At 42.3% G+C, this 16,482-nt stretch overlaps 1 protein-coding gene across 2 annotated transcripts in view; it reads right to left on the bottom strand.

Annotated features, from left to right (window-relative positions):
* Positions 1 to 298: 298 nt before the first annotated feature.
* Positions 299 to 16,482, bottom strand: part of pcdh9 (protocadherin 9) — a gene marked incomplete at its 5' end in the record, with an annotated part of 323,534 nt that continues 307,350 nt past the window's right edge. For both annotated transcript variants that reach the window (XM_083759580.1, XM_083759581.1), the window contains one exon: positions 299 to 707. In XM_083759580.1, the coding sequence (XP_083615706.1) occupies positions 334 to 707 (374 nt within the window). In that variant the 3' untranslated portion in view covers positions 299 to 333. The remainder of the gene's footprint in view (positions 708 to 16,482) is intronic.

Below are 16,482 nucleotides of genomic sequence, written 5' to 3'. Positions count from 1 at the left end.
TTCTCCATTGTGACATTGTTCTTCCTCTCTTTGTCCAAACAACACAGCGAAGGTTAATCTGAAGACATCCTTGAGGGTTCATCAAAACGATATCAGCCTCTTGAGTCATAGTAAAATTAAAGTACTGAAGTTGTAGAGCACACAGCATAAGCACTAGTCTAGTGGCCTACATAGTACATGTAGCAATCACATTGCAGAAGCAACGACGTCAGTCGAACGAAAAACATAACAAGAACGGCGAGATAAAACAGGAGGAGCTCATAGTGACCGCTTCGTGTGATTGCCATGTCCAAACATACAAGGACTTCTCATAGCAAAGAAGCAAAGTTAATTTTATAGCTGTTGCTCCTTTGGGCTGTCGGGGCAGGAGGCTGGCTGGTAGGACTTAAGACTCGCCAATGGGATGTCGGCCATGTTATTACCACTGTTTGTGAAGTGTCCCTCTCCACTCCCAAACTGCTTATTCCTGTCACCACAATGATCAGGCCGACTACCCTCGTTTTTCCAGGTTCTGGTCAGAGTGTGTCCATTCAGGAGTTTGTCCTTGGGGCCCCACTCCCTCGGGAAGCTTGACACGGGGGATTTGGGCTGCTGGTATGTTGCTAAAGTCGGGGGCATCCAGCAATTGTCTGAGTGTCCCAGAACTAGGCATTCTTGGGTGCACATCTCTGACGCTTCCACGAGACCTCGAGGTCCAAGGGGCCCGTCTGGAAGAATCAGAGGAAAACAGAGAGGAAACAGGTCAGCAATTATTATAAATGCATCATTATTACATGTAAAGTATGGACTTACAGTACAGGATGATGAGTTGAGTTTCCCAAAGTCAATGCAATGTTCACCTATATGAAATACTTTGGGTGATTACCAAAGATGATCTGTAATATGTAAATGTGAATCAATTGTGTGTTGGCTATTCCTATCAATCAATCTCAGCATGCAGTGTATGGTTTTGGTTTGCAAGATGAGTGCATTCTTGGATTATAGTTATGTAATAATTTGACTGGGATTTGGGGGGAGTCAAGTGCAATTTGATCGTGCAGAGAAAACAATTGTTAATTTGGCAATATATTAATTTGATAATAAAGTAAGTAAAACGTATATATATATATATATATATATATATATATATATACACACACACACACACACACACACACACACACACACACACACACACACACACAATGTGTGTCTATGTCAAAAGATTGACTAATCATCTGCTTCAATCAAGACTGAAATATAGTTCCACTATCTCTAAAACAAATAAAACCTCTGATAATTAAAGGTTAATTGACATTCAATTATGCCACCAACAGCACTATACTCTTCTACTATCAGGAAATGTAATCTACTTCAAAACAAATAGCTAATTAGTGAATGTTTCAGTTCCATTTACATTTCAGTTGTTACTTTTTATTTCTTATTGATTGGTCCCCACATGTAAATCAGGGCTTCACATAATTAGCCATCTAGAATGTTTTCTTTAACCTATATGTTTATTTAGTGGGGGGAAAAACCCTATTCAGCTAATTAAATAGTGTTTTATTACATTATACACATTTTAAAGTGTCTATTATTGGCTGTAAGAGTGCCTTTTGAGCTCAAGGCACACTCTGTACACATAATGAATGCAGCCCTGTTTGCCCCTTGCATTGACTTAGAATGGTTTTATAACTTGCTCAGGTATTAAATTGTCACTATCGAGTGGAAACCCTGTAAGTCCAAAGGGGGGGGGGGGGTGTTAATACTTCTAACTGGTTAAAAATATATAATGAATTGCATTTTAATTAATTGCATTTTATAGCGCTTTTCCAAGTGATCAAAGCACTTTACAATGGTTCATTCATTCATACATTGGGAGGTGAAGCGGCGAACAGTCGACGCCAGCGTCCTCACTTCCCACATTCACACACCAATGGTGGCGCGAGCTCACACCGACCGACTCACTGGAGGCAATGTGGGGTTCAGTGTCTTGCCCAAGGACACTTCGACATGTGGACAGGACAGGAGGAGGAGCCGGGATTCGAACCGCCGACCCAGGGATCATTGGACGACCTGCTCTACCTCCTGAGCCACAGCCAGATATAAAACCCACCGACAGATATAACCTTTCAATCTCACAACTGTATACCCCACCGACTTCAAATTCCACACCACCACAGGGAGCGCAGTGCCCAGTGTCGAGTCCGTCGGATAGCCGGTTGTCCAGAACCAGCACAAAAGCCTCTGCCCGGAATCTGGACCTGATCACCCCTATATATCTCCATATATGGAGCTGGCCTGTTCTGACATCACAACACTTCATATTTGGGAATGCCTGACACAGAACTCCATATATAGGAATAAAGGGACACAGAGAGACAAATACAGAGATCTCCATATATGGGCATAAAAGGGACACAGACAGATGGGTGGACACGGGTACAGCGGGTATTGCATAGCCGGGTGGGGCATGGATATTCAACTTCCATCGTTACCGACTCGGTGCTCTACAGCCGGGCACCGGTCTAGTATATTATACATTTTAAATACTGTATGGAGAATTGGAGATACAAGGTTTCTGGCTGACGGCACCAAAATGGTTGTGCTCCATAGTTAATCTATTTCCTTGGATTGCTACAGTATACCTCTAGATAATCCTCTTCATGACATGGCTCATTTGATCGACCCGGTGCTACAATCTGTCTCTGTCTCTCCTCTACGGCCACATCTGTCTCTGTCTCTCTGTCTCCGCTCCAGCCACATTTCCTCCAACTCCCCACCTGCTATTTTCCAATAAAACCACCAGATGATGCGCTCAGACTTTATCCTTCCTATGCCTGCCTGTCCCACCCATCTACACACCTGTTACCCGTCTGCAATTAGAATTAAATCCCTTATCGAGCCCTGAGTCACATCACTGGGTACACCCAGATATATGCGCGACAAGGGGCAGCAAGATTCCGCTTAGAGCAGGTGTCTCTTCCTGGTTTTTAAACAGCTGGTGGATGTAAATGACGCACGCATTGTGCACGGCTGCAACTTGTAGCGTGGGCAACACGTTTCCAGTTTTCTGGCCGACGTGTGAAGTTGCAGCCGCCGCACGAGCGTCATTTCCATCCATCCGGCCGTTTAAAAACCTGGAAGAGACGCCTGCTCTACGCGGCATCTTGCTGCCCCTTGTCGCGTATATATCTGGGTTTACCCGGCCTGCGTACTATAAGGTCAGTGTCCTGCCATGTTTTCTGTAGTATACTGCTGTAGTTTTTAACTTGAAGTGGAAAACAAACTATACAAAATCAGCCCAGGGTTTCTGCGTTTCCAGAAAGGGATGTGCAACTACAAATGTATGTAATTTAGAAAGTGTCTTTACCAGAACTCTTGCACCCAGATGTCCTGACCTTCTCTGTACCGGCTCACTTTCTCATTTTGTTCCGTGCCAGATTGTCACGGATGCGTCTTGTCTCGCTATTTGTTTTTAAATTATTCGTTTCTGTTGCCCGCTGCATATTTAGATTTTTTTTTCCTGTATTGGACTGCTTTCCTGATGTTGACCCTTGCCTGCCTCGCCGCAACATTGTACATTCTGTATTATGAATAAATCTATTGAATTGCACTTCTACTTTGCATTTAGGTTGTTCTGCTGTGTTCCTGCAACCCCACTTGCATCTCTCATGACACCCATTTCTCAGTGTTGCATCTGGTCTCACTAGACTGACACCACGCTAGGAATGCCCACAAATGCCACATCCGGTTTTAGCCCGGGGTAAGAATTTTCTATGGCTGCCAATGCAACTTGGTCCCATCCTTAATCACATACAAACATCTATGCCGATAATATCTAACTTGCGGAGGTAGCGTGCCTTGTCCACGGGCAACAGATCTTTCAACGTATGGCATTGCAAATACGTTTGATAATCGCTACTCTGCGCAATATTGTTTTGGAAATGCCGCAAATTGCATTGCAGTGAACGAGAGCAAATCACGACTTCCCCCAGGGGTGGGCGGAGTCACAGCTTGACGCTCTGAAAACGCGCCGTGGTGTCAGTGTATAGAGTTCAATAGTTTTATAGGCTACAGTTTTGTTGACACAAAGACGTTCATGTCTTATAATATGAATTCTAAAACGGGTAGTCCCAATACTTCATTCTGATTGGCTGGTTACCGTCACGTGACCGGTGTAAATTTCACCGATAACCCACTGCTTCAATCACTTTGTATCAAACTGCAGCCTTGTAGCTGAACTGGGGAAGGGGAGCGCTTGATTGCTTTACAAACGCATGCCGTGCGGGCGTCTAAGCACCGCCCGGCTCATATGACTGTGAATGTGTGGCTCCAGGCAGCCCCGTAAATACATCAAGCGCTATTCTCCCGTCACATAGGCTACTTGCGGAGCAAAACAAGGAAGTGTTTTGGCTCTGGGTCGCTCGCTCTGGTGGCACAAAGCGTAGATACTTTTGTGAATTTAATAGTTTTAATATTGCTATATGTTTGTAACCGTTTTAGAAAAGCAATAAGCCACTCGAGGCCCCAGCTTACCGGGTATTTTACACTGGCTGGGAGGTAGAAGACCCTCCGCTAAAATACCCGGTAACCTGAGACCTGTCGTGGCTTATTGCTTAAGTAATAATAATATGGTCCCATGACTCCCCACTCCATTAGGGGTATTGTTTGTCACAGTACATTTAGCACATACATGACATGTTTCCTGTCTCCACTGCATTTTCCCAACCTAACTATAGCCGCTTAGGATCAGTGGGGGGGTATTAATATGGTTAGGTGTGTATGTGCGTGCATGCGTGTGTAATATGCATACATGCATGTTTGTGGGCACATGAATATAATTGCTTTTAATTGTACCTGCGTATGTGTAGGTGTGTATAATATATTAGTACTGTAGATCGACGTTGCACCATTCTGATGTAAAATTGTCCTGGCTCTGGTAAGAAATGTATTTGTTGTATATGAGGTAAATTACTGTGAGCTATTGATTCTGGCTACTTTTTGTTTGCATTGATTGATACGCATCAATATGCAAGACCTGTGAATTAAGTAATTTAAGCTCACTATTTTGTGTCACATATACTGTACAGTGTACACTATACTTTGATTCATCAACAAAAGCACTGCATTCACTTGAAGTAGCACTATTATGACATATTCTCCTCTTCTACCCCGGAATCCGGTTTATTGTGCTGACATTTTTACCATTGAGCTAATAGAGCCTGCCTGCTTGCTCTGGGGATACATTGTATCTTGATCATCAGGTCAACATTTGTGTCAGACCTTGTGACCTCTGACCTTTGACATCCTACTATAAATGCGCCACGTCTCTGCATGCGTACGTGCGTGTGTGTGTGTGTGTGTGTGTGTGTGTGTGTGTGTGTGTGTGTGTGTGTGTGTGTGTGTGTGCGTGCGTGTGCGTGAGTGTGTGTGTGTGTGTGTACGGTTGTAATGCACGTAACTCGAGAACTGTTTGACCCATCGACTTCAAATTCGACACACGCGTTCCACACCCCCACATGGGAGTGCAGTGCCCGGTATCGAGTCGGTCGGACCCACGCTTCTCCAGAACCACCACAAAAGGCTCTGCTCAGGCTCTGCCAGTGGGCCTAACGAGGCCAACTCCTTTCACCTGGGCCAGGCTCTGCCAGTGGGCCTAATGAGGCCAACTCCTTTCAGCTGTGCAATTTCCAGCCTCTGCCTCAGCTAATTGAGGCTCAACCAATCAGGCTCTGCCAGTGGGCACGAATTGATTGCCAAATACACTTTTCAGTTTTGTAGTCTTCACACACAGGCACATACAAAGATCACCATGTGCACGTGGGACACCGGCTGACAGTTAAAACGGGTGCTATGGCAACTTATATCATTAGGTTCCCAAGTTGCATTGTTCCCAAGTAGGCCGGTGGCCGACTGCGACGGGCACGTACAGGTCTAGTTAAAATGTCTCAATAGAAGAGCAGGGAGACAAAACAACCACCCCGTCCCCAATTATATAATCTATTATTAAGTTACCACACTGCTTTAAATTCTGGGATTGTATACGAGCGACATCATTGTTTTCCCACAAAAATATAATGACCATTGTGTCAAATTGTAATTAGGTTTTATTCTAATTACATTATGTAGGCATTGCAATTTCATCATTGTCATAATATAAGAAGGGATTAAAATTAGGCCAATATACTGGATGCAGACCAAGTAGTGTAATGTTCTTATCATGTTCAGTTTTTTCCCTGACCCAAATGTGATTGCTATTATGACTGGATTAAAAAAGGAAGAAAATTGGAAACTATGTATGAGCTCATTTCGCTGGGTTTTTATGACACGAGAAAACCTCCGGGGTCTGTAATGTCGAGGACAACGTGAATTAAACCATTCTGGGCGGGAACCCCTTTTGGTAGCATTATGTTATGCTTTAGCTATTGAAAAATAGCAGATCTACAAGCTCATAGCGCGCCACCGAGTGGCGCGCTACGAGCTTGTAGGTCTGCTAATTTAGAAAAATCGAAGAACCACTGACATATAGAAACATAGCTTTTTCAGAAAACTGTCAGGATGTAGAAGACATTTTTTAGATTCTGATCTCAGGTCAGAATGGGTTAATGTAATTGTCCTTCATGTCGCCTTCCGCCTTCAAGCCTCATAATCTGAGTTCAGGCTTAAAATGATCGGAAAATCATATTCCATGTTCTGATAGTTATGCGGCCGGAGGAGAATTCTCCACTGAGGATAGTGTCAGTCTCTCCCTTTGCCTGTAGGGTTGTTGGAGTCTGTCCCAATAACTCACACCCATAATGGGCTTGTGAGAAGCCTGGCGAACCCTCAAAATGATTATGGCAACATGAAGAACCGTGCAGAGAAATTATACGCAATGCTAGGGTGACAGCGAGATGAATTCACCCAATGAGATTGTAGAGGGCAGCGAGTATATATGGGAGCCTTCAAGGAGGAGACATGGAAAGCAGGGGAAAGAGGATACAGTACTATATATACCAGGGGTTCTCAACCTGGGGGTCGCGACCCCTCGGGGGGTCGCCACATTATTCGGGGGTCCCGAAATTATTAAAAAATATATATATATATTTTTTTACAACTGAATGGCTGGAAAATGGAAATGAAGAGTTTACATATAGTATACAGTACATACATTCATCTTCCCTAATGATTAAATCTATAGTTTCAGTATTTATTTATGGTGTATTGTCTCTATTATTAAGGTTATTGTAGCAGTCAATTTATATTAGGGGTCGGGAGGGGGCGGGGGTGGGTGTCACGAGACACTGCCAAAGCATCTCCGGGGGTCCCCGGCCAAAAGCGTTGAGAACCCCTTTACACACATTATCACATTATGGAGAGAAGAGATCAGATTCTAGAAATGTCATCTACATCCTGACAGTTTTCTGAAAAAGCCATGTTTCTATGTCAGTGGTTCTTCGATTTTTCAAAATTAGCAGACCTACAAGCTCGTAGCACGCCACTCGGTGGCGCGCTATGAGCTTGTAGATCTGCTATTTTTCAATATCTAAAGCACAAGCTTTACAGTACTAGGTTTTTAATACTAAGCGTGAAAAGGGCATCTTTGGGTATATTTTAGCTTGACCAACTTTGACTGATTTAAGATCTGATCTTTACATAATACTGCTACCATGAAAAGGGGTAATGAAAGAGACCTTGAACCTCAACTTGCATGGGATTTTCAATTACATTTAAGTATTAACCCATTCTGAACGGGAACCCATTTTGGTGTCAGCATCATGTTATGCTTTAGCTATTGAAAAATAGCAGATCTACAAGCTCACGAGCTTGTAGGTCTGCTATTTTTGAAAAATCAAAGAACCACTGACATTTTTAGAATCTGATCTCAGGTCAGAATGGGTTAAAAAATTAAATTCGGGATTGTCAGCTGATAACAGTGAAATTGCTTGACTCTATAGCGAGTGAAAGCCTCTTGAACAAAAAAAGAAATGCATCTCTCTATCTCTCTCTCTCTCTCTCTCTCTCTCTCTCTCTCATATTAATCAATGGTAATTTGTGCATTTCTATGCCTCTTGTCTGATATGCGTGACCATTTACATAGAGAAATGGGTAATCGGAGAGTCCCCAGTGGGCATAAGAGAGAGAAAAATCTGAACCACGCATTGCTCTCTGGGCACATCCCTAACAATGCCTGATTAGAATTGTACATGTGGCAGACGCAGTCTTTGAAACTGAAAGAATGGTTGTGCCTATACACAGATCACACGTACCATTATTGATTGATTACTGAGTTCATCAGGCACACCTAACATAATCTACAGTAGATACAGTATGCATTAACCCTCCTATACAGATTTTGCACGAGTATAACACTTAACCCATTCTGGACTGAGGTTGATTTAAAAAAAAAAGGCTTCAAAAACATTTTTTCTGAAAAAAACATGTTTCTATGTCAGTGGTGCTCTCATGTCAAGGACCCCCAGAATTATCTCTAATCGGGCCACGGACCCCCATCTGAAAACATGTAGTTCCAGGGAAGCCAATATTTTAGTTAAAAATGTTCGCTCTGAAATATTCAATGATTTAATTGCGCCACATTTTAATGATTTTTCTAAAATAGCAGACCTACAAGCTCGTGATGAGCTTGTAGATCTGCTATTTTTCAATTGCTAAAGCATGACATAATGCTTGAAACACCAAAAGGGGTTCCCGCCAAAAATGGATTAAGACCTGTGCAGCTGCAACCTATTAATATGCAGCTCATCAAGCGGGCCTTGACCCCGGATCACCCCAACCAACTACATGATGAATTGTTAGGTTGTGAATATAATTCCAATTTCCTGAAGGCAGTGACATCGCATTATTCAGCTGCTCTTTTCATGCAACTGCATGGGAACATTACAAAGCTCTCTTAAGGATATTGAAGGTGCTATCAGTTGTTGTGTATTTTCCTGACTTCAAGGAGTCGTGTTCATATTGATTGATTGATTGATTATTTTGTATCTGTCAGAAATACGGTATCATTTGACACTTGCTTACAACAACTTTGCATGCAGCATGCTAAAATCTACAGTGTTTTAATTTTCATCAGGCTTTCGAGAAGCCAAATTAGTTGTTGTTTTATTGACTGTAAATTGCATGCACATTGAAAATACTTTACTATTAGCCTACTATTTATCTCAAGGAACCCAAATATAGACAGTACAGAAAATAGGGTGTGAAGATATATTTTTCTGGGTGCGTAGATTTATTTTATTTATTTGTTCAGGTGAAAAAATACCAAAAAAACTGGTGTGAAGATATTTTTTTTGAAATGTCAAAGTCGACTTTGAAAAACCTTGAAAATCCCCTGAAATATTCACACCAGTTTTTTATTCTTTGTATTCTGTGAAAACTATCTTCACACCTTTTTATTATTATTATTCTTTCTTATTCTTTCTTATTATTAATCTTCCCACCAGGAGCTCTGTATATAAATGTATAAAATAAAACACTGGCAAAAAAATCTAAATCAAAGCAAAAAAGAAATCAAAGCAAATAAAATCTACCCAACCTGAAAAAACTATCTTCACACCTTTTTCTTATTATTATTCTTTCTTATTATTAATCTTCCCACCAGGTGCTCTGTATATAAATGTATAAAATAAAACACTGGCGCTCCTGATATTTTAGAGCTCTCCCTACATGTGAGCCTTTCAAGTCTCTCCTTTGCTCCCCCACATTTGAACCCTGCTAATCTATCTGCTCCCTGCGGAGAGTCTTTATCTTGTAGAGAAAAGAACATGTTTTCTTTGACATACGCTGTATACACCATGACTACCAGGAGTTGTCTTTTTAAGAGAGACAACTCATGGTCGGATTCCCATCTCCTTTGTCGTTGTGTGTTCTCAAGAGGGCGGGTTCACACGCCTACATTCACTTCTCAAGGCGCTCAAGTGGTTTTAATAGATGTGAGACGATGTGTCAAAGCAGCAAGGCTATGGTGTTCTAAGAGAAGATGGTGGCTGTGTGCTAAGGCATATTGTGCAGCGATATCATCAGGCCCACTGAGTACAAGCGCCCCGGAGCAAGTTGAACTGTCATCTCTATAGTTTACAGCATGTGCTATAACCCATTCTGACCTGAGATCAGATTCATACGAGGTTTTCCGCTGGACACACACTGGTCTGATGAACCCATTCTGACCTGAGATCAGATTCTAAAAATGTCAGTCGTTCTTCGATTTTTTTCAAAAATAGCAGACCTAAAAGCTCGTATCGCGCCACTCGGTGGCGCGATATGAGCTTGTAGATCTGCTATTTTTAAATAGCTAAAGCATAACATGATGCTAACACCAAAACGGGTGCCCGGTCAGAATGTGATAAGCACTCTCTTCCACTGACCATAACAGTACACAGCTCTCCTCTCTGTTTTGGCAAATCTCCAGCTTACTTGTAAATATTCCTTGCATTGAACTCAAGGCATTTACACATGCATTACAACTCTGAGAGCAGGATATTACTGTGTATGGCTGTGAATGATGGACACTAACACAAGCCCTACAGAAACCCCTGGACGGGTGCTATACACCAGAACGTTACGTGTGGTACTGAACATCAACAGGGACGAGCACATCAACCAACAAGCCTCTATACAGGGCATTACCAAGTGTATAACAGAGAAGATAGCAGTGAGGAGGATGAGACTAGCATGGCCACTAGCTGCCACCGACACAAAGAACTCCCGGGCCAAAAGGTTTTCTGTTGTGGGAACCAACACACGGGCATCGATCGAGAGGACGTCCCACACCTACGTACCTACGTGGACGTACTAAAGAAAGATGCTGGTGCAGAAAGCACAAATGAGCTGGCCAGATGTATGGAGAACTGAGATGACTGGAGACGCCGATGGAAGGCTCATCTGGTATGAGGACGACGTAGAGAGATGAGTGGATAAATGTCCATCTTTAGAACATCCAGCAGGACCAGAGCTATTAGAGAGCCTGTGGGAGCTACAGTATAATCAGACAGGCCGGTGTATCACTCAAATTGATAAAAAGAAAAATGAAAAGAAAAGAAAAATCTGTGATGTTTAAGGAAGACTTCTTTCTTTCTTTCTTTCTTACAATATGCCACTTAAAGGCTATTCCATCCTCAAAATGCCCATAGTTCTTTGCATCTCTGGTGTTCAATATACCCACATGAAGATCCATGTCTTAGATATCTGATGTAACCTCCACCCCTCCATTGCTCATCGTCTTATGATTCAGCGTGCTTGTGACTTACTAGATTTCCCATAAGCACTTTTTGACAGATCCCATCATGTAACATGTCAGCTGTCAGCTGCAATGCATTAGAAACCCACTGAAACGACTGTATCGTCACTGAGGAAAAAGCTGAGATTACTCCTTTCTTGAGCACCGAGTGCAGGTACAAATGGAGCTAATTATATATAGGCCTATATATCTTTTGTATTATATATTTTTTTAAGCCAATGATAATAATTTATTCAGGGAAATATTTCCATTCCCATTCATGTGAAAGGTGTTCCATTTCGTTTTTCCTAATTATATCCCATTCTGAACGGGCACCCATTTTGGTGTCAGCATCATGTTATGCTTTAGCTATTGAAAAATAGCAGATCTACAAGCTCATATCGCGCCACCGAGTGGCGCGATACGAGCTTGTAGGTCTGCTATTTTTGAAAAATCGAATCTGATCTCAGGTCAGAATGGGTTCATCAGACCAGTGTGTGTCCGGCGGAAACCTCGTATGAATCTGATCTCAGGTCAGAATGGGTTAAGTAACATACAGTACGTATAGGACACGCTCCAGTCACTGGCTCACACACTAAAGGTTCCAAATGTAAATGAACACAGATGTGGGGAAAACAGCCTTTTGTTTTAGTGCCCCAACCACGTGGAATGACCTAGAGCTTAAATTAAAGATCTGTTCTCCCATAGCATACGCTCAATTAAAATCTCTGATTGCAGACTTATACCCCCAAGTGTCTGCAACTGTTTTTTAAACGTAGCCTACGTGCTAAACGTCACACGATGAGGAAATGTTGCTGTTTCTGTTTTTATTTATTGCTTTGAAATGTTGTGAATGCAGTGATTGCGAATGCACTGAGCTATTACTATGTAACCCAGGCAGAACTGTCTGTCTGTCTGTCTCACGCTGTGACACCACCCGCCCGCCACCATCGCTAATTTTACAGTGCCACACACTTCTCAATAATTCGTCATTCATTCTAATTGCTGTTATTGCAAATTACGAGCTGCGTTCGCTTCCCGCGTCCGCACGTCTTACTCGTGGATATACCAGGGACATCCTGTTTCATTATGGATTATAAAATAATTATTATAATTATAAAAATTGGTCAGCTCGGTGAGCCGACCAATTTTGTAGAATCATTACGGTAATTATCAGAACATGGAGGGATGTTGTTCAGTAAAAGTGGTGGTATTATTAGGGCTTGTTCGTTTGTGTGTGCGCCTCTCGACGGAGCAGGGGGTAGAGTTTCTGTTTATTCTGCTATGTGCATGCTAGTTGTGGTGGTACTGTAGGCCGGTCAGGGCCAGTCCAGCCCTGTGTCCACTACAAATAAGGAAATATAAAAACACAATAATATTTATATATATTTATATATATATATATATATATATATATATATATAAAACACCACAGGCAGAATTTCATAGTCCGTATCGTTTGGCTGTAATCGGCTTCCAAAGTTAGTGGGAGGGGCCTGTTTCACACAAATCACGAACGGAATGTCCAATCCACCCCACATTTCATTCACATGTCGAGGGTGGTTTAATCAACGGAGAGCGCAAAGCAACTACATCCATAGGGGGCGCCGCAAATGTGGAATTTCACAACTTTTATTGCAAAAACATGCTTTTTGGGGGATAAATCCGCTACGTTTGCGATAGCGTAGCCTACGTGCACTATATTACATTACACTATATTACATTAGCGAGACAGGACAATTCCCTCTCAATCAATAATGTGATCTATTACATCGCATAATTTGGTGTTCATATAGAACGGGTAAGGTGTAGTTCATATAAAACAATAAAAGACGCAATATCAAGTCTTCGGCAGACAACAGGTTTAATTAGAAAGACGCAATATCAAGTCTTTGGCAGTCTAACACAAAATTATAATACATTATATTTTATTTATTTTATTTTGTACTGTGGGTTACATTTACGCACGCACGCACGAGAGAGCGCTTTAATACTAAATAACATTGAGATATTATTTAATATTAAATAACATTGAGACACAGGTGTTGAGGAAGGTATTCGGAACTGTGTCAGACGACGCTGACTCTTGCTTACAACATTGTGCAAATGTTACAAGTGTCCAGAAACACAGTTCAAATCACAAAGCATTGGATTGCCTCCTGAAGCAGGGAGTCATTAAGATGTGCTTTAGGGGCTGGTCCCTTTCATTCAGCAGCAGCAAGGTTTTTTGTGTGGGCCATGTTGGAAATGGGCATTTTCACACAAAGCCTTTCTTTCCACCAGGGCCGGCCCTCCCATCAGGCAGAACAGGCAGTTGCCTAGGGCATCATGAGGGGAGGGGGGCATCCACCAAGCAAAAAAAACAAAAAACACAGTGCTTTAGAACACAAGGGGGCCATGGTCATTTTTCAAGGGGGCATCACGGAAAATCCTGCCTAGGGCACCAAATTGCTCAGGGCCTGCACTGCTTTCCACACACAAACCTCTATCCATCCCACAGCCCTCCTACTCTGTGTCTATAAGATAAGATCACTGAGGTTAGAGAGATGAGGGAAAACTCATTTTCAGCCAGAGGATGTTTGCAAAAACACACGTTGCCTTTTCGTCTGTTGACTACCGCTAATGAGACATGTCTGGCTAATTAATAGTGATGCACACAAGCAGTGCTGAGGTGTCAGTCCCGTGCCACAGAACGGTGAGCGAGGAGGAGGAGGAGGAGGGTGGAGGGGAGTGAGAGCAACTGAGTGCAGGGGATTTAGCGTCCATATAGGGTTTGTTTATTTACACATGCTGTTAAGCGTGCCCAGCTGTTGTTATTTGGGGATGAATGAGGCTCTGTTTTGGTCCAGCATAACGGCTCAACGGGCAACACCAGTCTCTCCAGCTGCCACTCAAATTCCCACGAGATGAGACTGGAAGCGTAACTCCCAATTATCCGGTTTACAACGGATGTCCGTTTTGCCCTGCAACCACCAACTGACCCTCCTCCATCCAAAGATCACACCCGTGTGAAGTGAGGGCCACTCTAAAGTCTAACTCTAATATATTAAAGTCTAACTCAAGTTGCTATCATTAGGCGATGTAAAACAAACTGTGTCAAAACAAACTATCTACTAAATTATCGTTATTGTTAATGGGATTTAATGTTTGTGTCGGGGACAAAACAAACATTAACTTCTCTTCATTGTCAACGGCGTTTTCAAAACAAATATTGAACTAAAAACAAACATTAAATTCTCTTTATTGTTATTGCTGTTTAATGTTTGTGTTAGGGACAAGATGACGTACATTTTCCCATCACTGTCAATGGCGTTTTTAAAACAAACATTGAACTAAAAACAAACATTAAACCTGTATATACAGTAAGAGGGGCTAGCGCCCCTCAAGAATAAATAGGCATTATATTAAAATGAAAGCAACAACAACCAATATCACTGTATTACAAAATACTAGTGAATATTCACAGCTTAGAAAAGGCTTGTGGTGGAGCACAATGGGGGAGGGGGGGGGGGGGCTATGTTCAACAAGGCGTAGAATTGTAGTGACAATGGGATACAGCTTGCACAGTAAAATCCTCAGTAATTAATCATCCATTCGCAACTCCAAGAGTGAACAAATGTACACCTGTACGACGCGAGGGTTAATTTAGTTACATGTGCACACTGCACACCCTCAGAGATAAAATGTAGACTGCAGATTTTTACTGTGTGCATTTGGAGAACATAGCATAAAGGCTATAGTTATGATACTGAACACAGCAGAACAGAGGGAGCATCCCAGACGCATCCCTCTGGAGAATCCCATGAGTCTGGATGATGGATTCTCCCCTGGGCTCCCTTTAACCCATTTTGTGCGGGAACCCCTTTTGGTGTTTCATTATGTTATACTTTAGCTATTGGAAAAATAGCAGATCTACAAGCTCATAGGAAATTGTAGTGCAAATCTTTGAATATATATTCTTTCAGAGCGAACGTTTTTAACTAAAATCTTTGCTTCTGGGGGGGGTCCCTGGAACAATATATTTTCAGATGGGGGTCGGCGGCTGATTACACATAATCTTGGGGGTCCTTGACATGAAAATGTTTGAGAACGACTGACATAGAAACATAGGGTTTTTCAGAAAACTGTCAGGATTTAGAAGACATTTGTAGAATCGTCCTCAGGTCAAAATGGGTTAAGGCCAGACACCAGCTCTCTCAAGACTTCCACCACAACCAATCCCACTGCTAACATCAAGCCGCGGAGAGGAGAGACATCATGAAGGCAGGGAGAAAGTGAAAGGCATGAATGTAGGAATGAATGGTATTGCAACGAACAAAAGGAGAACAGAGGAATATTCAAGCTGCATTCCATAACTGCTGTAGCCTGTCTTTGACCATTATACTGATAAGGTGGATTCACCTATGCTTCCTCCCCGGTATATCCACCTGTTTCCCAAGGAGCTTACTGAGGCGCTCCTTGTGTGTGTGCTTCACTTACTCCATACTTCCTATTCAGTTGTCACAGCCAGTGTTGCCATGTCTGCTTATTATAAGTGACCTTTGTCTTATTTTCTGTAAAGCCGCTTGTAAATATTGGTAGTTGTGTTGTGTTGTGTTTGGGCTTGTTTCCTAATGTTGTTAAAACCAGTGGTTTTTCACATCAAGGAACCCCAGGTTAATATGGTTAAAATTGTCCACAGACATCCATCCAAAAATATGTTGTGCCATACAAGATTTCTGTTTAAAAAAATAATCAAAAAATTTCAATTTAATCTCAATAATTCTTTAAAATCACACCCGTGCATGTGAAGTGAGTGGTGCAACTCCGTGTGGGGGTCCCGGGGGTGTCCGCGGAAGTTCCAGACAACCAGGAACGTGCCCAGGGGGCGGTCCCGGTTCCGGAGAGCCGCCCTGCATCCAAAACGGTCGAGAAATGACAGAGTTACCAACCAAGCTATTTTCGTGCTTGGACAGACAGACCCAGGGACAGACAGACAGACACACATAGCTGTGTAATAATCATTGTCTCACAATATGGATCCAATAAAATATCACATTTATTTCAGGAAGATCTAACCCCATTCTATTGGTTGGAAATTCACATTACTCGGTCATGCTTTATCCTGCCAATATTAAAATGGCCCTGGAGATTTTCACAAACATTGTGGCTTGTCGCTTCCTCACACAGATCAGTGCAAATGCACAGTCCCCATGACAACAATAGCCATGCAAAAACACTTATTTCTCCCCCTGCTATCCTCTCCCTTGCTGCACTCAATCACTGGCCTTGTAATATCATTGTTGGAT

This window comes from Protomyctophum parallelum (assembly GCF_964188405.1).
Source record: "Protomyctophum parallelum genome assembly, chromosome: 2".
NCBI lineage: Eukaryota > Metazoa > Chordata > Actinopteri > Myctophiformes > Myctophidae > Protomyctophum > Protomyctophum parallelum.
This window is presented reverse-complemented; position numbering and strand designations above follow the sequence as displayed.